General features: G+C 40.0%; 2 protein-coding genes and 1 pseudogene across 5 annotated transcripts in view; 2 read left to right on the forward strand and 1 right to left on the reverse strand.

The window, feature by feature from the left end:
- Window positions 1-13,657, reverse strand: part of PLEKHA3 (pleckstrin homology domain containing A3) — a 28,838-nt gene extending 15,181 nt beyond the window's left edge. For 2 of the 3 annotated variants that reach the window (XM_027556591.1, XM_027556599.1), the window contains exons 1-3: window positions 12,738-13,657; window positions 7,167-7,283; window positions 1,712-1,867 (exon numbers count right to left, since the gene is read on the reverse strand). In XM_027556591.1, the coding sequence (XP_027412392.1) occupies window positions 1,712-1,867; window positions 7,167-7,283; window positions 12,738-12,777 (313 nt within the window). In that variant the 5' untranslated portion in view covers window positions 12,778-13,657. Of the gene's footprint in view, window positions 1-1,711; window positions 1,868-7,166; window positions 7,284-9,424; window positions 9,513-12,737 lie in introns of those variants that run through there. The other variant, XM_027556610.1, reaches the window with a different exon arrangement.
- LOC113880537 lies at window positions 5,717-6,428 on the forward strand (annotated as a pseudogene).
- A 2,808-nt stretch (window positions 13,658-16,465) lies between the features above and the next one.
- Window positions 16,466-24,228, forward strand: FKBP7 (FKBP prolyl isomerase 7). Of its 2 annotated transcripts, none has more exons than XM_027556624.1 (4): window positions 16,466-16,789; window positions 18,116-18,267; window positions 22,624-22,757; window positions 23,894-24,228. In XM_027556624.1, the coding sequence occupies exons 1-4, from the start codon at window positions 16,581-16,583 to the stop codon at window positions 24,053-24,055; spliced, it is 657 nt and encodes a 218-aa protein (XP_027412425.1). In that variant the 5' UTR covers window positions 16,466-16,580; the 3' UTR covers window positions 24,056-24,228. The 2 variants fall into 2 exon arrangements, with proteins under 2 accessions (XP_027412425.1, XP_027412433.1); XM_027556632.1 differs by having other exon boundaries at window positions 16,507-16,789; window positions 22,627-22,757.
- Window positions 24,229-25,471: the final 1,243 nt, after the last annotated feature.

Here is a 25,471-nt window from a genome sequence, read left to right on the forward strand (position 1 = left end):
AGCTTTATTTTCACCTAATATTGTTTTAAGAATCTGTTTTAACTAAGAACCTACTTTTCTTTATTATCTCCAGACACACTAAACATCAGCCATAATCTTGGCCACTCACTTAGCAATACCTTCTAAATAGATGTGTGGGCAGCAGAGAAAGGAAAAGTAGTGCACACAGCGGATCCTGGTGCTTCTGCATATTCCTGGAGCCAGTGGCACTGCTTTGGTGCTAGCCACAAAGCCCCTGTAGCCAGACTGGACCACAGCAGCTCAGATCTGGCTGCCCATGTAACCTAACGTAAGTTAATTTCTACCCAAGTTTAAGGCCATTTTTTCTTTTTTATTGTAGTTATATTATATACAACACACACACATATATATAACAAAATTCACTATTTTAACCATTTTTAAATATACAATTCAATGGCATTAAGACCATGCACATTATTATACAACCATTACTACCATCCATCTGCAAAATGTTTTCATTTTCCCAACTGAAACTCTACACACGTTAAACACTAACTCACCTTTCCCCCCTCCCTTAATCCCTAGAAATCACCATTCTTTCTGTCTCTATGAAACAAAGACACAGATGTGGAATTATACAATATTTGTCCTTTTGTGACTGGCTTATTTCATTTAGCATATATTCAACACTCATCAATGTAGGATTCATGGGAATTTCCTTCCTTTACAAGGCTGAATAATATTCCACTGTATGTACATATCATATTGTGCTTACCCATTCACCCAACTATAAACATTTGGGTTGTTTCTATCTTATGGCTATTTTGACTACTCATTCTCTCTTATCCTACCCTTAACCATACTTTATCCATGATGTTCTTCCATATATTTGAAAAGTGTTTAAATTCAACCCTTAGCCTTCATTTTGCAATATCCATATTTAGTTGCTTTCACTAATTTAAATAACTTCTGTTTTTAATTATAGAAATAATACATACTCTGAAAATTTTTGAAAATCGAAAAATATATAATAAAAAATACATAGGAAAAAACCCTGCAATCTCACAACCAAGATATAAATACTGTTATTATTTTCACATTATATTTGCACATAACTGAACCAATACCATAAAGTATATGCTTGGCTTTTTATTTTTCTTTTTGGCCTTGCTGCGAGGCTTGGGGGATCTTGGTTTCCTGACCAGGGCTTGAACTTGGGGCCACGGCAGTGAAAGCAGCAAGCCCTAGCCACTGGACTGCAATGGAATTCCCTTGCTTGGCTTTTGAATTGGCAATATGTGAACATGGTAAAGTCAAAAGGTACAGCCACAGGGTATAAAGTGAAAAGTGAGTCTTCTTCTACAAATTCCCTTTGAAAAGGTAAGAACTTGACCAATACTTACATATTTTTCCTGAGCTGGCCAAGGAATGGCTATGTAATTTTGAATATTGCTCTTTTTAATTAATTATCATATGACTTTGGGCATTTCCTCACATCATCAAAATCCCTCCTAAACATTTTACAGGCTACAAAATATATCAGCCTACAGAAGCACTATATCATTTACTGAACCTTTCCCCTAAATTTAAACCTTGGCAATATTTAGAAATTTTTCATTATAATGAACACTTATGTACACAGATCAACATTTCTGATTATTTATCTGGAATGAATTACTATAAATGAACATAACAATTTACATTTATGTTTAAGAAATATTTCCACCATGAAGGAAAAATGTATAGTTACCTTTTTCTTTTTTAGTCCTTGTATCAGTCAAACAGGCTTTGGAGCTCCCCAGAGCAACCAGCCACCTCTGTCTCTCAGCTGCATTCACCGCCTTCATGTAGAAATGCTGCTCTCCTGGAATGATTAATTCCATTCTCGTGTTGTCAGCTGAATGGACTATGATGATAAACAAAGGCGAGATACAGTCACGGACTTAAGTATTTGGGGAAAATCAAATCATCACTTACTGTTAGAAATTTGAGACCTAAAACAACAAACTTTGATTCAAGATGCAGGCAGTACCACCTCCCTAAGGGGCTATCCAGGGGCACCCTCCAAGCCACCATTCTCACATATACCCAGGTGGGCAGTCAAGTGGTGGTAGCACATGAAGAGAAAACAGCCAACAAATTAACTACTGAATGCGAGATCTAAGAACTCCCTCCCTTGGGGCCACCTGTACCACTGTCACACTTCCCATACTTTTTACTAATTTCTCTGAAAGCAGTTTGTGTTTTGGAACACTCCCCACCCCCCACCCAAACCTAGGATCAATTCAATTCAGTTCAGTCGCGTCCCTCTTTGCGACCCCATGAATCACAGCACGCCAGGCCTCCCTGTCCATCACCAACTCCTGGAGTTCACCCAAACTCATGTGTATAGAGTCAGTGATGCCATCCAGCCATCTCATCCTCTGTCGTCCCCTTCTCCTCTTGCCCCCAATCCCTCCCAGCATCAGAGTCTTTTCCAATGAGTTAACTCTTCGCATGAGGTGGCCAAAGTACTGGAGTTTCAGCCTCAGCATCGATCCTTCCAATGAACACCCAGGACTGGTCTCCTTTAGGATGGACTGGTTGGATCTCCTTGCAGTCCGAGGGACTCTCAAGAGTCTTCTCCAACACCACAGTTCAAAAGCATCAATTCTTTGGTGCTCAGCCTTCTTCACAGTCCAACTCTCACATCCATACATGACCACTGGAAAAACCATAGCCTTGACTAGACGGACCTTTGTTGGCAAAGTAATAGCTCTGCTTTTGAATATGCTATCTAGGTTGGTCATAACTTTCCTTCCAAGGAGTAAGCGTCTTTTAATTTCATGATTGCAATCACCACCTGCAGTGATTTTGGAGCACCAAAAAATAAAGTCTGGCACTGTTTACACTGTTTCCCCATCTATTTCCCATGAAGTGATGGGACCAGATGCCATGATCTTAATTTTCTGAATGTTGAGCTTTGCTTGGCATAAAGTGCAATAAATGGTTAAGTAAAGTAACCTTCCATCAGAACAATAGTCCTCAAGCAATGAGCATCTCATAATAACCGGGAAAACGTGAGCATTTTGAAGATCTCCTCTTCCTCTCCACCCTCCTCCTCCTCTCCTCCATTACCCCCACCCTGGATCTCAGACAAAAGAAAGCTAACCAAGAATTATACTGAGCCAATCCTCAATCTTTGCTGTAAAATTAATTTCTGTTATATTGTCATTAATCAACAAATATTTACTTTGCTCAGAGCAGTGCTTGTAGAGAGGAAGATAGAAGAGGGGAAAAAAAGGTGTCTTTGCTCTAACAGAGGAAATAATTTTATCCAGGCAACAAACTAATACACTAAAAATAAAGCACTGAAATGTTGAACTCTTTGGTACAGAGACACCACGTGTGATTACAACGAAAGGTAAGAAGCAGCAGAAAGCGAAAAAGTTTAAGGATCTGATGACAGCAGAACTTGGTTAAGAGAAAAACAGCAAAAGAAAAGGCCTAGATAACGAACTGAACACAATATGTACTGAGGATATCAGGAGACAGGCCTAAATAGAGCCTTGTGTTGGATTACAAAATGATATATTCATGAATAAACAAGCTGGGTGGAGTCAAATGATGAGGAGCCCAGAAAGTTTGGCAGAAGCCCTAACTTAGATGATCAATTACTGAAAATACTGACCAGATGCTCAGTGTACAATGGCAAATAAGTGCCACAAAAGTTCTGTTATCCTATTATTCTACTTATAAAGACCATTCTTGGATATTTTGTTGTTGGTCACTAACTCATGTCCGACTCTTTGCGACCCTATGGAATGCAGCACACCAGTCTTCCCTGTCCTTCACTATCTCCCAAGTTTCCTCAAACTCATGTCCATTGAGTCAGTGATGCCATCCAACCATCTCATCCTCTGTCACTCCCTTCTCCTGCTCTCAATCTTTCTCAGCATCAAGATCTTTTCCAATCAGTCAGCTCCTCCCATCAAGTGGCCAAAGTACTGGAGCTTCAGCCAAGCATCAGTTCTTCCAATGAATATTCAAGGTTGATTTCCTTTAGGACTGACTGATTTGATCTCCTTGCTGTCCAAGGGACTCTCAAGAGTCTTCTTCAGCACAATTCACAATTCAAAAGCATTAATTATTTGGAGTTCAGCCTTCTTTATGGTCCAACTCTCACATCCATACATGACTACTGGAAAAATCAGTTTTGACTATACGGACCTTTGTCAGGAAAGTGATATCTCTGCTTTTTAATAAATTGTTTAGGTTTGTGATAGGTATTCTTCCAAGGAGCAAGCACCTTTTAATATCATGGCTGCAGTCATTGCCACAGTGATTTTGGAGCCCAAGAAAATAAAATCTGTTACTGCTTCCACTTTTTCCCCATCTATTTGCCATGAAGTGATGGGTCTGGATGCCATGATCTTCGTTTTTTGAATGCTGAGTCTTAAGCCAGCTTTTTCACTCCTCTTTTACCCCCATCAAGAGGCCTTTCAGTTCCTCTACTTCCCTTATAGTTATTATAAAATATTGGCTACGTCCCCTGGCTGTACAATATATCCTTGTAGCTTATTTATTTTATACACAGTAGTCTGTACCCCTTAATCCCTTACCCCTGTTTTATTCCTTCTCTCTCCCTGCTCCCCAGTGGTAACCACTAGTTTGCTTTCTACATCTCTAAGTCTGCTTCCTTGTACCTTACTATTTTAACAAAGGTCAAGAATAATCTTTTCTAGGACCTCCTGGCAGTCCACGGGTTAAGACTCCACATTCCCAATGCAGAGGACACAGGTTCAATCCCTGGTCTGAACCAAGATCCCACATGACTCGTGGAGGAGCCAAAAAAAGGACAGTTTCTTTAATATCCATTAATGTTGAATGTTTGAATAAGAAATGCCTCCCTCAGCAACTCCACTCCAGTTCTAGATATATACTGAACAGAAACACAGATATATGCTCAACAAAACAAATACATGAGAATGCTTATGGCAGCTTTACTTATTACAGTCCCTAAACTGAAAAAACAAACACCCATCAATACTAGAATGGAGAGCTAATCACACAATAAAAATATTACATATCAATAAGAATGGTGACTGTTACACAGAACAATTTAGATGGCTTTCACAAACATAATATTTAGTTAAAGAAGCCGGACACACAAAAAAATACTGATCTATTCCATTTATAAAATGCTCAAGAGCAGACAATACTTTATCTATGGCGATAAAAGTCAGATTAATGGTAACCTTTTAGAGAGATTAGTGGCTCAGGGAACATGATTATTATCCCAGCATCTGGAATGCTGACAATATTCTAATTCTTGATTTGGACTGTAATTACACGATTATATTCAGTATTTTGGCATTCATAAGGCTGAATATTGGAAGATTTATGCCCACTTCTGTATCTTACTCTTTAAACAAACAAGGACAATAAAAATGCTGCCATGGCTTGAAAAAGTTCTAGAGTTGCCTCAGAATTCTGCCACTAATAGTCTTTAAATATCCTCAAGGTTGTCAAATCTTTGAACTTTGAATGCAATTTGATTTATGACAAGAGTCAGTATCTCATTTGGAATCAAATCTGAGGAATAAGATTAAATAAAACCATCATTTTAAAAATAAAAATTCATGCTTTGAATGTGCTTTTCTTGTGTGATTTATAAAAATAAACAAAATTAGTTCGGGGATAAACCTCATATAGTTCAGGGACTACGCATGTAACAGGCCCACCAGGGTGAAGTGTTCCTATATCTTACGTAGCCATGAACCCCTGTGTGGTTTAACACTCCTTGCTCTAGTGCTTTATCTTTTCCTTCAATTCTCTTTAAAGAATTCAATACTTTTCATTATCATTTTCTCTGCTCTCTCCTACCTGCCTGTACCCCACATACCCCAACTATGCACACAAATGAATCAATGGTCCACAAAACCTTCCTTTATGAAAATTACAGCAGGACTTAAACTGCTTTATTTCTCCCCTTTTGAAAAAGCACAGTATGGGGAAAAAAAAAAAATGGGGAGGGTAACTTTACAGTAGAGAAATCTGATAGACACTGCTTTAGCCAGGTGGTCAAGGTTAATGTCAAGAGTAATGTGTCAGCTCTCTCAGGTCCTAACTACCAAGATGACCAAAAGAGAAGGAACAATAGCCGTTCCTAAAAGGGCTATAGCCACGTGCAGCCTATTCACTGCACCAGCTCTGCCCATTGTGTGCCCAACGACACCATTAAGGCCATTCAAAAGTTCATCACTGAAAACACAGTAGAGGCCACAGCCATCAGGGACATTTCAGAAGCACGTGTTCTATGCCTATGTGCTTCCCCAGCTGTACTTACGTTGAAACTACATTCCTGCATGAGTTGTGCCAGTCAGAGGCACAGGACTCATTCTCGTGAAGCCCAGATGGACCAAACACCCCGACCCCAGTTTAGACCTGCAGAAGCTGCCCCATGACCTCCACCAAAGCCCATGTAAGGAGCTAGGTCCTTATACACTGAAGAAAAACCATCCTCTCCAAAAAAATTAAAATAGAAATTATACTTTGGGGGAAAAAAGTGGGCTATCATGTTGATAGCAAGTACTCCTGGTACAATGTGATGAGAAGGGCACTTTACCTCTGTGATCTTCCTCCCTAAAACCCAGAAGCCCAGTCTAATCATGCGGGAAACATCAGACAAATTCCAATAAAGGGACTTCCTAAAATATTCCTGATAGTACTCCTGGAAACTCTCAAGATCATAAAAAAAGAAGAAAAGGAAAACATCTCTATAACCCAGAAGAGCTTATCTGCAGTTTAGCAAAAAACCAGAGTTTACAACTCTGAGTTCATACTTCACAAATCTACTTCGCTGGCCTCATCTTCTTTGAGTTGAGCTCCCAATCTTTACAATACCTTTCAATGAGAATGAGAAAAAAAAAAAAAAAACACTTGTAGACTTAGCATGGACGCTCAAAGTGGCATCCACAAGAAACTGTTATTCAAGTCCAAATTGGAAGACTAACACTTGTACTTTGAATTTCATGTCTAAGTATTTTTATAGAGGGAGAAACATAAAAAACTCGAGCTTAACAACACTAAGTACCATTTCTGAATGCTATGGAGATAAATGGCACTAGAAAATACCTACCTGGTTTTCTCCTCTTTTTGCAGTATGCTGAAGAAACTATCACTTACCTAACTTCAGATTCATCTAGTTCAATATATTCACTTACCTTTAATTTCACAAACTGCCATCTTTATACTTCCTTTGCTTCCTTTGCAAACGTCATCTTGAGAATCATAGTAGGACAGGATTCCATTATCTAAAACAAACCAACGAGGCTGCCAACCTACAAAGATCATAAACAACAAAAGATTGATAAAAAGTTACATTCCTCACACTGAAAACTAGGATTGCAAAATTTACTATCCATGTCATTTCTTGATTCTAAAATAACATTCTAACAATGAAATTTTTAACTGCCAAGATCTGCCCAAAATACTTTTGCATCAATCTCCATTTTGTTGGGAGAGATTTCTGGAGAAACCTCTAGAGCAGCATAAATATGGGGAACGACACCTTTATTCTGCCTCACAATCCTCTCATCAACAACCCATCAGATCCATCTTTAATAATCGCTCTACATACAGAGTGCAACACAAACTGCTCATTTTTTCTAATGGAACGAGAGTTATGATGTAATGGAAAAAGCAACAGAAGACATGGATGCTAGTTCCAGTTCTACTTTCATTTTTCAGTTGAGTTGCTGTTGTTGTTTAGTTGTTAAGTCGTGTCCAACTCTTCTGCAACCCCATGGACAGCAGCCTGCCAGGCTCCTCTGTCCATGGAATTTCCCAAGCAATAAAACTGGAGAGGGTTGCCATTTCCTTCTCCAGGGGATCTTCCCAAGCCAGGGATTGAACCAACGTCTCCTGCCTTGGCAAGCGGATTCTTGAGCCACCTGGGAAGCCCTTTAGTTGAATAACCTGGGAAAAATCTTTTCATCTAATAAATATCAAAAATTTCCAATCTTCAAAATAAGTGGATTGAACAAGAAGTCCTCTCAGGTGCCATCCAGCTGTCTAATTCTGCAATGTGATCTTCCTCTCTTCTATAAAACACTTTGCCTAAGCAAACTCCTAAGAACTTCAAACTATGGTACACTTGCACTCATTTCACATGATAGAAAGGTAATGCTCAAAATCCTTCAAGTTAGGCTTCAGCAGAACATGAGCCAAGAACTTCCAGATGTACAAGCTGGGTTTAGAAAAGGCAGAGGAAACTGCCTGAGATCAAACTGCCAACATTCATTGGATCATAGAGAAAGCAAGAGAATTCCAGAAAAACACCTGCTTCATTGACTACACGAAAGCCTTTGACTGTGTGGATCACAACAAACTGTGGAAAATCTTAAAGAGATGTGAATACCAAACCACCACCTCACCTGTTTCCTGAGAAACTTGTATGCAGATCAAGAAGCAACAGTTAGAATTGGACATGGAACAATAGACTGGTTCAAAACTGGGAAAGGAGTATGACAAGACTGTATATTGTCACTCTGCTTATTTAACTTATATGCAGAGGACATCACATGAAATGCCAGGCTGGATGAATCACAGGCTGGAATCTAGATTACTGGGAGAAATAGCAATAACCTCAGATATGCAGATGACACCACCTTAATGGCAGAAAGTGAAGAGGAACTACAGAGTCTCTTCATAAAGGTGAAAGAGGAGAGTGAAATAGCTGGCTTAAAACTCAACATTCAAAAAAACTAAGATCATGGCATCTGGTCCCATCACTTCATGGCAAATAGATGGGGAAAAAGTCGAAGCAGTGACAGACTTTATTTTCTTGGGCTCCAAAATTACTGTAGAAGGTGACTTCAGCCATGAAATTTAAAAGACATTTGCTCCTTGGAAGGAAAGCTATGACAAACTTCAACAGTATATTAAAAAGCAGAGACATCACTTTGCCGACAAAGGTACATACAGTCAAAGCTACGGTTTTTCCAGTAGTCATGTACAGATGTGAGAGTTGGACCAAAAAGAAGGTTGAGCATCAGAGAACTGATGCTTTCAAATTGTGGTGTTGGAGAAGACTCTTGAGAGTCCCAATCCTAAAGGAAATCAACCCTGAATATTCACTGGATGGACTGAATGTGAAGCTGAAACTCCAATACTTCAGCCAACTGATGCGAAGAGCTGACTCACTGGAGAAGACTCTGATGCTGGGAAAGACTGAGGGCAGGAGAAGGGGATGGAGACAGAGGATGAAATGAATAGAGAGCATCACCGACTCAATGGACATGAGTTTGAGCAAACTCCAGGAGACAGTGAAGGAGAAGGGAGCCAGGCATGCTGCAGTCCAGGGGATGCAAAGAGTTGGACACAACTTAGCAACTGAACAACAGCCAGAACACCACCACCAACCCCCTTGCACACAGTGAGTGCCAAAAGAATTCCAGTCTCTTACAGAGAAGTTGCATACCCTGTGGTGAGAGCCTGGGTTCCCATCACTCCTCTCTCTTTGCCCTGCTGACACAGCACAGGCAGAAGTGCTAGACACTGAAAATAATTCATTTAATTAGTGTTTATTCAGTGCTACAGAACACAACTTATCACAGATTTGGCTCCAATGCAACGGTGGGGATGAGGATGAGGGCTTTCCTTGAAGCTTAACTTCTACTCTTTGCAATCAAACTCAAGTGTTCCCTGAAATCTTATCAAGCATGCACTGATTTACAACGGTTCACTGATTAATAACAGGGTGACCATGCTGGAGGCAGTATGACTGCCCTTGTTCTTTCTATGACTATTAAATCACCATTCAGCCTAGTCACTTTAGACACTGACTGCTATATGATTAATCAGTTCAGTTTTTATGGGTCAAATAGTACCAAGACAGAGACAGATAGGGAATTCATTCTTAAACCCTGATATAGACTCAGGATTTACCTCCCCAAAAGGTTTTACCGGTTACGCTTTCGAAATGACAATGCTGAGTTATCATAAAAAGATTAAATTTCACAGTAGAGAACATGGTAATATCGTTCAGAGGGATGGATATCCAAAACCAAGTTTCAGATGCTTGGAAAATTCTTTTTATGAAACACTATATTCCTTAATGAGGCCTAGCAAATTGGTACATGAACTTTATCTTGTTCATCACTACATTCCCAGAACGTAGGAAAGATGCCTGGCAGATACCAGGTGCTTTAAAAAAAAAAAAAAATGTGATTGACTGAATGAATAATTAAATACTAGAAAATTAAGATATTGCCTGTTACCCATGAGAGTATGGGGCTTCCCAGGTGGCTCAGTGGTAAAGAACCCACCTGTAATGCAGGAGAGGTGGGTTCAATCCCTGGGTTGGGAAGATCCCCTGGAGGAGGAAATGGCTACCTACTCTAGTACTCCTGCCTGGAAAATTCCATGGACAGAGGGGCCTGGTGGTCCATGGAGTTGAAGAGTCAGACACAACTGAGCGACTGAGCGCACATATGAGAGCAGAGATATGCAGTTTATCCACGAGAGTATAGTGTACTGGGCATGCATAGAAATGATGAAAATGGTTTCTTTCCAAACATTAATTCAGCCTGACAAACTGTAAGCAGCGTACGGTGAAAATGCACTCCTCTACCCCAGGTCCATTGTCTTTATGGAACACATTGTGATTTTGTAAGCTTGCGTTATTGTGATTCAGAATCTCTTTCAAATAAATATTGAGCAGAATGATTCATTTAGAATTTGTACCAACTTGAGAGGTGACTATAGTTAAATATATTAATCTAATTAAGACTGCTATTAAGAGCGTCCCTGGTGGCTCAAATGGTAAAGACTGCTATTGACCTTCTCTACATACCTCTTCGAAGAAATAATTAATAAAATCATCTCAACTGATTCACACATATATATGAGGACTATATCTGCAAAAAAGATTCATAGGTATTCCCTTTTTTACTACTTTTTCAAAACACATGTTTTTTAATCTCAAACTATCAAATGTTACTGAAATTCTTATTCTCTACAAAGGATTCTCAAAGAACACTGTCATGGAACTGGAAGGTTCCTTAAAGATCACAGTATGAACAGTCACTCATCCTTCTGACCTAAGATGAACTAAAAGTAATAATAAGCATGCCACTGAGCCAAATTTAAATATTAAGAAGAGCTCTTCCAAATAAAAGATTTCATTTTATCAAGCTCCTATGCGCCATACTAGCAGTGAACTTAAATGCTCTACAAAGATAAAAACTTCAAGCACCCAAGGTTAAAAGCACAACTAGCTGGAGGGTCACTAGACTACACTTCGTTCCTGGAATAAATTATGACTTATCTTAGTAATCACCCATTGCTCTGGGCTACACATAAGAGGTTCCTCACATGAACTCCCAAGACACTGTGCTTATGCATATTTGCAATGAGATGATTCATTTGCATCTCAAAACATAGTAGCTAGGGTCTCAAAGTTAAACTCAACAGTATATCTGTTCTCACAACTGCCCATGTGAAAATTCGTAATAAAAAAAAATTTGCATCATTTTTCTAATGTTTTTCCTTAAAACATGTTATAGAAATAAAGTGTTTGACATTTTAATGCAACAAAACATCTATGTATCATATAAAGCATTTGCTGCTATAAATCTGTTTTTAGCATTCCAATTAATAAAAAAAAGAGACAATTGTAGCTCAGTGCTTATGTCTTAAAAAGTGTTTATGTGCAGATTTTGCACAAGTTTAGATGTACACAAGATGAACGTACCATACAATTGCGTTTGGCTGAGTGAACAAGCAGGCAGCAAATACTGGCCTATTACACTAAACCAAGATACCTGTTTGCCATTTAACCATATTTTAAATCTATTCCTTTTCCTCTAATTTAGTGAGATCATAGAATTCTGGAGTTGAAAAACACCTTCAGGATAAACTAGTTGATCACCCTGGCACTATCAGTCTCAGATCTTGAGAGAAAAAATGATTTGTTCTTACCATTAGTTGATGGCAGGAATGGGACTACAACTCAGATTTAAGTCTCTTTTAATAAGCCAGACTGTTGGTATTACGGAAAAGGGCCCTTCCCGGCTGGTCTCTCATTGCTGCAGAAACACCTAGCTTTTTGGAATTATTCCTTTCAATCCACTTCACGAGTGAAACCGACTTGCCGGCTCCACCTTCTTTCCTGTACTTTCTCCCACAATTTCTCGCACACTTAACTGAATTCCAAAGCACAAGCATAACTCATTGACAATCAACCTCTAAGAGAATATGATCTTGGAACAGCTTCCAAAATCTTGCTTGTTATGCTCGAACGACTTCAACAAGAGAACTTTTAAAATAAACCGTGTTGCTAAACAAAATTAAAAGATATAGTGAAAAGATTTCTTAAAACGAAAACTTGATCTTAAAGGGTTCATTCCAGTCCTATGTCCCAACAACTCAGTTATTAACAGAATACTGAATTAAGTGCGAGTAAAGACAGAGATTGCATCAACATATGTAGAGTAAGAATGGTTCCGGAAGCTAGAGGAGGAAAGAGAAGTATTATTACACAGGCAAAGAAGTGGTCAGGTGCACTTCCCACCGTCAGGAGGATGGTGCGCAGTCTCGAACTATCCCCTCAAGAAGCCAAATGGGTACTTACAAGGGACAGAGAGAGGGATTAAACCCGGAAACCAAACAGCCGGTTTCGCTGTGGGGTTCCCCCTGGCAGGCAAAGGAAGGAGGAGTCCCTGATCCGCCTTCTCCTCAGCCTGCCCGCCGGAGCCCCCCGCCGCCCCCCGGGACACCCGACCCCATCATACCCGTCAGATAGTTGGTCCACTTGTACAGAACCCCCTCCATGCTTCACAGCCCTGCGCCGAGCATCCTCCTGGCCCAGCGCCAGCCGAAGTGATGCGGGAAACGCAGAGCCTGGGCAACCCCTCCCCGCCCGCCCGGGCCCCGCCCCCGGCGCCCCCAGCGCCCCCAGCCGGCACCAAGCCGCCCTCAGGCCGCGCGCGCCGCAGGGACGTGGCGGCCCTCAAAGGCCCGGACGGCGGCCGCTGCGTGGAGCTCGGGAGCCGCGAGACGTGGGCTCAGGCATCCCCGGGCTAGCCCCCGAGGAGGCGGCGGCAAAATCGCGACCCCGGCCGGCCTTCCGTTCGCGTTTCCGCTGCCGAGCGCTCCCTCCTTCTAGCCCGCCTTCCTTCCACCCCGGGTTGCCCGTTTATTTTCATTGACCCCGACGTCGCTTTCACTTCCTGGATGAAAGGGGCCGGCGCGTCCCGGGAAACCCCTCCCCGGCGGCGGGGCTGGAGAAGCGGGCGCGGCCTACAGCCCCTTCGCCGAGCCAGAGGCTACGCGAAGAGGGCGGGCCAGAGACCTGACTCCTCCTCGTTCTCCTACAGACCCTCGGCTGGCGTCTTACGGGATCCCACTCTCATCCCGGACGCTGAGTCTTGGGCCGACCGCTCCCCGGTATCCTGGGGCCTAAGCCTCAGGGCCCAGAACTAGCGCACGCAGACTCCACTGTGCTCGCAGCCCCTGAGCCAACCCGAGGACTAGCCCCCAGCGCATTCGTCAGTCAGGCGCTGATTTAGGCCTCTCAGGTTTTCCCGTTATTGAGCCTCCGGTCCCTCCGGTGGTTGCTTTTTAAAAAAATTAAAGATTTCCTATTTATGTTAACTTTGCATCTTCTTCACATTCGGGGGATCTGAGAAATTATCTCCTAGGAAGGTGGTGTGCCTCTGAGAGTCTTCCGGCAGGGAACAGCGAGGGGCCCCAAGGAATTGTCACCACGCAATATATCTTAGCCACTACTTCATTTAGAACATAAAACATGGGAGCAAGCTTTGGAGTTTATTTAAAAAATGAAAGTCTCCCCTCGCTTTTAGGATTTTTTAAAATTCTATTTGGAAATGACCATCCTTATGTATGCTGCTGCTGCTGTTTAATCTTAAACTGTGTCAACTCTTTGCGACCCATGGATTATAGCCCGCCAAGCTCTTCTGTCCACAGGATTTCCCAGGCAAAAATACTGGAGTGGGTTGCCATTCCTTCTCCAGGGTTATCTTCGCGACCCAGGGATCGAACCCACATCTGGAGCCCTATCCCCATGTATAACTGACAATAATTTTCAGATGTATGGAATTTTGCACACTTTAAAGCTTAAAGCAGCCTCACTGATGCTGCTTTTCTTAGCATCACCGAGGTAGGTAATATCTCCCATTGGAGAACCAGGCTTTAGCTGAAGTCCTAGTTTGGGTAAGAGTATTCGCCTGGAAATACAGTGAATTGATGGTTAGATGGCCAGATGGATATGATAATATACAAGTAGTGGGTTTAAGCCCGCGGTGATGGGATAGTAAAATTCATTGTATATATTATACAGTTTTTCTACTAAAATGTCGAAGGTGAGCATATACGACTCAAAAACTCATATACGACTTTTGTGTCAGACTTGGTCATATCCCTGCTGCGTATTAACTGTGTGAGATTAAAATAGAATGCCCAAGACTCAAATTACCTCGTTTTCTCGTCTGTGGAATGTGGATAATGACATCTCAAAGAGTTGGTAAGAAAAGCAACAGCATGAAATTTACCCGCACCTCAGTTCAGTTCAGTCGCTCAGTTGTGTCTGACTCTACACAACCCCATGGACTGCAGTACACCAGGCTTCCCTGTCCATCATCTCCCATAGCTTACTCAAACTCATGTCCATTGAGTCGGTGATGCTATCCAACCATCTCATCCTCTGTTGTCCCCTTCTCCTCCCACCTTCAATCATTCCCAGCATCAGGGTCTTTTCAAGTGAGTCAGTTCTTCACATCAGGTGACCAAAGGACTGGAGTTTGTTTCAGCATCAGTCCTTCCAATGAATATTCAGGACTGATTTCTTTTAGGATGGACTGGTTGAATCTGCTTGCAGTCCAAGGGATTCTCAAGGGTCTTCTCCAACACCACAGTTCAAAGGCATCAATTCTTCAGCACTCAGCTTTCTTTATAGTCCAATTCTTACATCCATACATGACTACTGGAAAAACCAAAGTTTTGACTAGACTGACCTTTGTTGGCAAAGTAATATCTCTGCTTTTTAATATGCTGTCTAGGTTGGTCATAACTTTTCTTCCAAGGAGCAAGTGTCTTTTAATTTCCTGGCTGCAGTCACCATCTGCAGTGATTTTAGAACCCAAGAACATAAAGTCTGTCACTGTTTCTATTGTTTCCCCATTGATCTGCCACGATGGGACCAGATGCTTAGTTTTTTTAATGTTAAGTTTTAAGCCAACTTTTTGACTGTCCTCTTTCACTTTCATTAAGAGGCTGTTTAGTTCTTCGCTTTCTGCCATAAGGGTGGTGTCATCTGCATATCTGGGGTTATTGATATTTCTCCCAGCAACCTTGATTCCAGCTTGTGCTTCATCCAGCCCAGCATTTCTCATGATATAAGTTAAATAAGCAGGGTGACAATATACAGACTTGACATACTCATTTCCCAATTTGGAACCATCTGTTGTTTCATGTCCAGTTCTAACTGTTGCTTCTTGACCTGCATACAGATTTCTCAAGAGCCAGGTCAGGTGGTCTGGTATTCCCATCTCTTTCAGAATTTTCCACAGCTTGTTGTGATCCACAGAGTCAAAGGCTTTGGCATAGTCAATAAAGCAGATGTTTTTCTGGAACTTTCTCGTTTTTTCGAAGATCCAACAGATGTTTTCTATTTGATCTCTGGTTCCTCTGCCTTTTCTAAATCCAGCTTGAACATGTTGAAGTTCACAGTTCACGAACTGTTGAAGCCTGGCTTGGAGAATTTTCAGCATTACTTTGCTAGCGTGTGAGATAAGTGCAAATGTGCGGTAGTTTGAGCATTCTTTAGCATTGCCTTTCTTTGGGATTGGCATGAAAACTGATTTTTTTCCAGTCCTGTGGCCCCTGCTGAGTTTTCCAAATTTGCTGGCATATTGAGTGCTGCACTTCCACAGCCCTCAAATCAAGGGCGACCCCAAGTGGGGAAGGAAGGAAAATGCAAACCTGTAGCCGGTCCCAAATCGCTAGTCAGCTCTGCGGAAAGGCTTTTAACCAGAGGGAGCAGGGGCACCTGTTTACTAGTATGTGGCTTAGCCTGAAACCTCTTAATGTATGACTCTGACCTTAAGAAGGCGCTTCAGGGAAACCCCAAAAACAAGATTGCCTCTCCCGATGCGCACTAGTTCTCTAGGAATCTGAGGAGAAGCCTTTCACTGCCAATCGTGTATTCCTGATTACAACCTCCCACCGTAGTCTTTTTATTTCGTTTTTCGCCAGTTTCAAAAAAATAAAAGAGAGAACTTTACTATCGAACCCTGAGGAAACTGGCTGTAAATATGAGGACTTGGAAAGGAGATGCGATGCAAAAGTACAGTGTTGCCTTAGGGACTGAGAACCGTCCGTGAAAGCGCGGGCTACCACAGGGGTGCAGCCAGCAGCCAACTGACACAAATTCCAAGGGTTGGGCTCGCCGCAGGGGGAAGGGGCGGTGCTACGCTTCACCCCGCCCCTGGCCCTTTGTGACGTAGAACAATGCTCGCCTGCCACGCGTCGGAAATGGGCTACAGCTGCTACCACCCGCCCGCAACTGACACGCTTGCGGGAACGCAGTGATCATCTGGGGGGTGAATCCAGGAATCATGCATTTCTTATTCAGATTAATCCTTTTCTTTTACGTGTGGGGCATTTTTACTGCTCAGGGACAAAAGGCAGAGGAGACCACAGAGGAAGTGAAAATAGAAGTTTTGCATCGTCCAGAAAATTGTTCTAAGACAAGCAAAAAGGGAGACCTGCTAAATGCCCATTACGACGGCTTCTTGGCTAAAGACGGCTCGAAATTCTACTGCAGGTAGGATATGATGAGAACAGCTCCCGAGTCCAGTTGATGCACTAAATCTAACCTCCCTCCACCAACCAGAAGCCTAATTTACTGGGTTGTTTGAGGTTGATTTTGAACAGTAAGAGTTCAGCCTTTCTGAACTTTCTAGGAGGAAAATAGGATTTGACACAGTATTTCCCTATTATGTGGAATATTATTTTTTAAATTACGGAAAATGTTGGCCCAAGAAATTATTAAAAATACACTACATCTATACGCTCTCCTCACCACTGCCTATCGTAGTAAGTCAAGGTACTGTTTTTAAGAATGTTCACACTTTTCCTTTGCTGTGGGTTGGAGTCTCCTTACAGAGGATTATGTAGAATAGTTTATCTGGCCTTCAGAAGCACAATATTTACTGACTGGAGGCCGCTTTCCACTACTAGAAGCCACTACAATGACTTTTCTCTGGTGATTTTCAGACCCTGTGTCTCTGTGCCCTGCCCCTTCGTCCCACCACTACTTACTCTGATTTAATTGATGTTTTATTACTCAGAGATAGAATGTCTTTTCTCCTTCTGTGCTACTTCCCTATAAAAATAAGATTGGGGAAAGTTAATTCTTTCCATTTAGAAGAAAATAGATTTATTAAGAAGATACAAATTTTAATCGTGATTCAAATGACTTTTTGAGGCTAAACCTGGACCATCCATTTTTTTTTGGAATAAATACAGAATGGTTAAATATGTAATTTGGACAAACTATGCAGTTAGGGGCAGGAGACCCATTAAAAAGTTAACTGTTGAGTAGTTTTTGTAAAGATGACAAGAAAAAAGAAAATGAGATGACTCCTAATGACTGCTGCTGCTGCTAAGTCACTTCAGTTGTGTCCGACTCTGTGCGACCCCATAGACGGCAGCCCACCAGGCTTCCCCGTCCCTGGGATTCTCCAGGCAAGAACACTGGAGTGGGTTGCCACCTCCTCCTTCAATGCATGAAATTGAAAAGTGAAAGTGAAGTCGCTCAGTCCTGTCTGACTCTAGCGACCCCATGGACTGCAGCCTACCAGGCTCCTCCGTCCATGGGATTTTCTAGGCAAAAGTACTGGAGTGGGGTGCCATTGCCTTCTCCGCTCCTAATGACTAGCTTTGGGCAAATCAAACCTCTGTCTGGCTATTATGAGGGAAGTTTGAGCCAAAGACCCCACAATGGGATTCCGAATGAGTCTTAATATAGGAAAAGACATGGTTAGAGAGGTTTCCAGTTTTACATAGGAACTAAATATTCAGCTGTATTTTAAAGTTTGATTTTATTTTCCTTCAAATCAACTTACCTGGTTGCTGTTTTTAATTACAGCCGGACACAAAATGAAGGCCACCCCAAATGGTTTGTTCTTGGTGTTGGACAAGTCATAAAAGGCCTAGACATTGGGATGATGGATATGTGTCCTGGAGAGAAGCGAAAATTGATTATACCTCCTTCATTTGCATATGGAAAGGAAGGCTATGGTAAGGTAAAAATATGGTAAAAATAAATCATACACTTCTGGGTATATAGTCAAAAAAATTGAAAGCAGACTCTCAAAGTTACTATGAGTAACTCATCGTTACAACTATGTTCACAGCAGCATTAGTCAAAATAGCCAAAAACTGAAAATAACCCAAATGTCGATTGGCATAAGAATGGATAAACAAAATGTGGTATATACATTCAGTGGAATATTATTCAGCCTCAAAAACGAAAGAAATTCGGATATATGCTACAACATGGATGAACCTTGAATACATTATGCTAAGTGAAATAAGCCAAACACAAAACCAATACTGTATGATCCCACTTATATAAAGTACCTAGAATAGTCAAATTCATAGAGCCAGGAAGACCAGGGTGGTTGCCAGAGCCAAGGGAGAGAGGGTGGAATATAGGCAGTTGTTATTTAATAGGTGTAGAGTTTCAGTTCTGCAAGATGAAATAGTTCTAGAGACTGGGTGCAATGTGGATATACTTACCACCACTGAACTAATTCTACACTTAAAATGGTTACAATGATAAATTTTAATTGTGTTTTCCCACAATTAAAAGTTTTGAATCACTAAAAAAATGAAAGATCATAACAGGGAGGCCTGGCGTGCTGTGATTCATGGGTCACAAAGAGTCAGACACAACTGAGCAACTGATCTGATCTGATCTGATCTGATAGGGTCCAATAAACTTTAGCTATATGGAATCCAGTCCAGCCCAGTTCTCTCTTTTTACATATCGAGAAATTAAGCCATTGTTGCAATACAAGTCTCTGGCCAGAGTTCTTTACTCCCCACAGAGGCAATATTCATAATTACAGTGTATATTTTATAAACTCTACCTTAGTCATTTAAGTATAAGTTATTTTATTAATTATTATATAAATGTCTATAGAAAAAACTTTTTGTAAGGAGTACCAAAGTCAAATTCATAAAACTCAGGAAACTGGAACTTATGATTTTAAAGTAAAAGGACAGCATTGGAACATTGTAGAAAGAACATCTGAAACATAACAAGCTATTAGTCACTACTATCCAAATTCAGGAGAAGCCTTGAAATATAGAAAAATGAACAGCTTCTTTCAATATATTGCTATTTTTAAAATCTTTGAGTAAGCTATGAGAACCTAGGTTAAGCAGATAAATGAGGAAAATGTTTGCAGCATGTATAAATATATATGATGACCTGTCCTAGAAATAGGCAACTTCATAAACAAGTGGCCCACTCACCAAAAAATATAAATGAGTGGATAAAGATGTGCTATAGATACACACCACACACACACACACACACACACACACACACACAATGGAATATTTCTCAGCCATAAAGAGGAAAGAAATCTTGCCATGTGCAACCACATGGATGGACCTAAAGGGTATTATGCTAACTGAAAATAAACCAGACAGACAAAGGCATGTATTAATTTTTCCAAAATTAAATTTTTAAAAATCACTAAAGTGGGGCTTCCTAGGTGGCTCCAATGGTAAAGAGTCTGCCTGCAGTGCAGGAGACCTGGGTTCGATGCCTGGGTTGGGAAGATCCCCTGGGGAAGGAAATGGCAACCCACTCCAGTATTCTTGCCTGAAGAATTCCATGGACAGAGGAGCCTGGTGGGCTACAGTCCATGGGTCACAAAGAGTCAGACACAACTAACTGACTACCAAACACAGAAGTGGAGCAGAACAGAAAAAATTTTTTAAGAGGGGAAAATGGGTGGTATGGCAGAGAGCTGGTCTCTAGCATTCTCAGTTGGGTCCTTTCTTCCTTTTACTGTGTGAAAACTAGAAAGACTTTTTTTTTGGCTGTGCCCTGTGGTCTGCAGGAATCTTAGCTCCCGGACGAGGGATCAAACCCTGTGCTCCCTGCAGTAGAAACACAGGATCTTAAACACTGGACCTCCAGAGAATTCCCTAAAGAAAGAATTTTTACCACCTCATTTTAGTTTGAGTCCTTCTTAACCCCAGCTATTTGAAATATTTAGTATATAATTAAAGTAATTAAGGGTTTCTAAATGAAATATTGTCTTTACACCCCAATATTTCATTGAAATGGCAGGCCCTCTTTAAGGCTGTTGTTTTACTCATTAGAAGAGCTGGTTCCCTTGCCTATTCTTTCCAGCAGGAACAAGGATCACTGCCCCCAAATTGGACTGGAGGGATGTTAGTGATACAAATCAGACTCAGATTTAAAACTCCTAAAGAGACAGTCCAGATAACTACATCTTCACTTTCAAAGTTTTTTGCCACTCATTTGATTCCATCAAAATAGCTCCCACAAAACCATAATTAAGGTATCCTATTTTTAGTTGTAAAGGAGCCTAGGAGAGAGAGAATTGAAGATAAGTTAAATTGAATGTAATCTTGTCCTAAAAACGGTGTCATAGACTGAGCCCAATTCTAGATAAACTAATACAGGCAGAGTTCGCCTTTCAGCCTCCTTAAATCTCATTTTCAGAATTTCTCTTGCTCTCTTGTAGACAAGAGAGCATTCTTCCTGCTACAAGAGCACCCACATCTCTTGTCAACTGGTGCTCATACTAGGTCCTGTTACCACATGGCAAATGATTACTAATTTTATCCTTATTGTAAACTAATTTATGCTTAGATATGAATGACTACCCAGGCAACCTAAGCTATTAATAAGCTAGACCCTTGTAGCAAAAATGTATAAATTTGACGTGAAGAAGTTAGTTCATACTCAGTTTGAGGTGTCTTCAATAAATATAATGAACCTCACTAGTATAACAATGTCACCAAAACCTCCATCTTATATGTAAGGAAACTGAAGCCCAACAAAACTGTGTTCTTTGGAATGTAGCTAACTGCTAGTTTACCTGTATTATTTATAATAAATTACTAATGGCTTGAATTCAATAATTTTAAAAGCTGCTGTGCAGACCATAAGCAACTGCTTAACACACAATATCTTGATTGAATAAGCTTTTCTAAATAAGTTGTTATTAAGACCTAACCTAAGCTGTAACTTTATTTTAGGTAGTACTTGAAGAAGTCTTTTCTTCTGCACAATATTCTTGCCTAATGTCACAGAGCACCTCTGCATGTCTTGAAATGCATGTGATTTGTTAGTGCTTTAACTAACAGTACATGTGGTATGTATAGATTCTTTACATTAACTCCGAAGTCTTCTGATCTTCTAAATACAAGTAATTCTATAGTAAATGCATGTTTTTCTCTTCTTTATACTATCATTTTTTAGTAAGATAAAACTGGCAATTTATTCTATGTTTACAGTTGAATTTGGGGGGAACTTCAACTTGTAATAGTTTTCCTTAAGAATTTTGAATTTGTTTTTAATTATTGTCAGGAAAAGTTTTTCTTCTGTCATAAAGAGATCTTAATGAGACAGAATGGGGATGGATCTTGTAAAATTATCATTGACTCAATCTTTTACTCTAAAAGTTAGGTAATGTATGTTGGTTGGGATGGTCACATTAGTCATGTGATGTATGGGTAGATTTTTGTGTGTCCTGGTTTGGAGATGACTGATCTACTTCCGGAGAAGGCGATGGCACCCCACTCCAGTACTTCCTTTGGCTGTAACTTTCGAGCTTTTTTCTTTGAATTATATAAATATTTTAGCAAGAATCCTCCACTTTTTCATTAAAAAATTAGTTTTCATTGAAGAACAAACAGCCATTTTTTAAGATAAGTGATAGACACCATTCATTCAACAAATATTTGAGTAACTATATTTTGGAGTACCTATATATTTGAGTGGTGACAAAAGCCACCCACTGCCAGTCACTTTTATGAATGGCCATCTGAAGAGGCCATAGCTTGCTAATATCATCTGTGACATTACTTAATTGGCTAACTTTATTAAAGGGAACTATTTAACTTAATACTTAAAAGAGTTTTTTTGTGATTAGAATTTTCTTCATGAAATTGTTACTAGTTTGTTCTGTTATTGCAGTATTTTTTGTCTATATGACAAATCTGACAAACAGGTATATTAAGACATATATTTTATTCATATTTCCAAATAACTGAACAAAATCATTTTCTAAAAGATACTGATCTTTGAAATATTTCTGACTGTGAATTTCTTCTCTGCGCTAGCTCTTTCTTGTATAATGCTGGAGTATATTATTAAAAATTACATGAATTATATTTATTTAAATTTAATCAGGAAATGGTCCCCTAAGTCTTTAGGACTTACTTGTTTTGAAAACATATGAGAAAAGTGTTCCTAAGAAATATTTAGAAAGCAATTTTTATAAATATGAAATAATACAATCATAATGCTATCATGGCTATTTGTAAATAAATATTTGACCATTATCCTCATGAAAGTTAAACTGTTAAAATTCATACCTTTAGCAGAAGGCAAGATTCCACCTGATGCAACATTGATTTTTGAGATTGAACTTTATGCTGTGACCAAAGGACCACGAAGCGTTGAAACATTTAAACAGATAGACACGGACAATGACAGGCAACTTTCTAAAACTGAGGTAATTCAAACAGATTTCATATGGACAGTACTCTAAATTGTTATTCCCATTTAGATACATCTGTGTTAAAGCTATTATGTTTACTTCTATCTAGCATGGGCTAATTAATTTGCTTTCATAGAGCTAATTACAGAAATATTAAATTCTAAGAAGAAAATGTTCTTGTTTATTTTTTGTTGTTGTTCTTGTTTAATATAAAAGTTGAAAGGGAGTCAACCTGTTTAATTTCCTTTCTTCCCTGCAAGAGGGTCATTAAAATACCAAACTAATGTCTACAGGCATCATGACTCTAAAAATAGAGTCATGTGACCCAGCAATCCCATTCCTGGACATAGATACAGACAAACCTATAATTTGAAAAGCTAACAGGCACCCCTGTTCATTGCAGCACTATTTACAATATCCAAGACACAGAAGCACCCTAAATGTCCACTGGCAGACAAATGGATAAAGATGTGGTATACATACATACATACAATGGAATATTACTTAGCCATAAAAAAGAATGAAATAATGCCATTTGCAGCAACGTAAGTGGACATAGAGATTATCATACTAAATGAGCTGAAAGACAAATATCATATGATATCACTTACCTATGGAATCTAAAAAAATGATACAAAATAGAAACAGACTCACAGACATAGAAAACAAACTATGGTTACCAAAGGGGAAAGGAAGAGGGAAAGGATAAACTGGGAATTTGGGATTAACAGATCCACATTACTATATATAAAATAAACAAGGACCTATTGTACAGCATGCGTGTGCATGCATGCTCAGTTGCTCAGTCATGTTTGACTCTGACCCCATGGACTGTAGCCCGCCAGGCTCCTCTGTCCATGGAATTCTCCAGGCAAGTACAGTGGAACAGGTTGCCATTAACATTCAGATGTTAATCTCTGAGTATGTACCATTAACCATCTATAACCTCAGAGGAAGCTAATTTGAAGATCTGTTTCTCTTCAGAAAATTGCTTCAAAGGTTGAAAAAAATAAAACCTCAAATAGCCTTTTAAATTTTTGTATCACGTATAATAAGTAGTCTGAGATATGTTTCTTGAAAGTTTTCTCAGAGTTTCTGGAAATTTATTGTGGTGTCTTTTTTATTAAAGCAACATTATTTTGGCCCTCTAGATAAGTCATTACCTGAAAAAGGAATTTGAAAAAGATGAGAAGCCACGTGACCAGTCATATCAGACTGCAGTTTTAGAGGATTTTTTTAAGAAGAACGACCATGATGGTGATGGCTTCATTTCTTCTAAGGAATACAATGTCTATCAACATGATGAACTATAGCATATTTTTATTTCTAAATTTTCTTAGCTATTTACTGTATTTTATATATAAAACAAAGTCACTTTTCTCTGCATTGTATTTTCTGTTTTTCCCTCATGAACATATTTTGATCCTTCAATACATGTAATATTGGAATAATAAATGTGAGGCTTTTTTGCAAAATTTAACTTTCACATAGGCATGATTGTGTTTCCTATTGCTTTATTCTGTTAACATGAATTGCAGTACCATGAAATCGACCTCTGTGTCGTATTAGGCAAATTTTTCCCCTTCAAGTTATAGGAAGACACCTCTGTCATAATTTACAAGTTCTTCCCAACTCTAACCTTAACAGCATGTATAGATATGTAAATACTTAAAGTACCCCATATTTTAAACATATTTAATAGGAACCCAAGAATTAACATTTCACTTGTTTTATACATTTCATAGCATTACAGACAGTAAGATATAAAAATCTACCAGGCTTCCCTGGTGACCAGTGGTTAAAACTCTGAGCTTCCACTACAGGGGAAATGGGTTCACATTTCACATGGCACAGCCAAAAGTAAAATCATATGACCGAGGAATCTTCCTTTAGGATGCGTGCAGGAAAGTACTAGTTATAATAATATGTCCCACAGCGAGCCTCAACACAGTGTCTGTACTTTATGGTGCAAGCTTCTGGCCTTGGGTATTTGTTCCAGTGGCTAATGTTTGAAAGACACTTGATCAGACCAAAGGCTCTGTGCCTCTATCTTAGAGCATGCGTCATAAAGTCTGCACTGCTCTGACTTGTGCACTCCCTCAGACATCATTATGAATGTGCTACACCGCTTCCTTCTCGTAGGCCTTTATATCTACCATCCCTAACTTTTTGTCTTGATAGTTTTAAATTGATGCTATGGCATTTCTCAAGTCTCCCTTTCTCTGGGTTTTTCTATCCGATGTCATTTCATTTCACAATGTTCTTATTATTAACCATGAGCGAACAGCACAAACTGGTATGCCATCAAATTTTTGGTAGATGTGTAGAACTTATTTTACACATGAAGGATACATGAGGATATCTACTGAGGATATAAAGTGCCATGGCAATTTTGTGTCATCATCAAATCATTGTGGTCCAGCATGTTGAGAATAAGAGGTAAGAGATGCTGTAGAAGATCATGCTTGGTACCCAAGAAAGGACACATATTTATTGGATCAAGTAAGATTTGTCTACTGTGTATGTAGAAAATCGTGTGTGTGTGCGTGTTAGTCGCTTAGTCGTGTCCGACTCTTTGTGACCCCATGGGGTGTAGCCCACCAGGCTCCCTGTCCATGGAATTCTCCAGCAAGAATACTGGAGTGGGTTTCCATTTCCTTCTCCAGGGGATCTTCCTGACCCAGGGATCAAACCCAGGTGTCCCGCATTGCAGGCAGACTCTTTAGCAT

The sequence above is a fragment of the Bos indicus x Bos taurus genome, chromosome 2 (assembly GCF_003369695.1).
Source record: "Bos indicus x Bos taurus breed Angus x Brahman F1 hybrid chromosome 2, Bos_hybrid_MaternalHap_v2.0, whole genome shotgun sequence".
Classification (NCBI taxonomy): domain Eukaryota; kingdom Metazoa; phylum Chordata; class Mammalia; order Artiodactyla; family Bovidae; genus Bos; species Bos indicus x Bos taurus.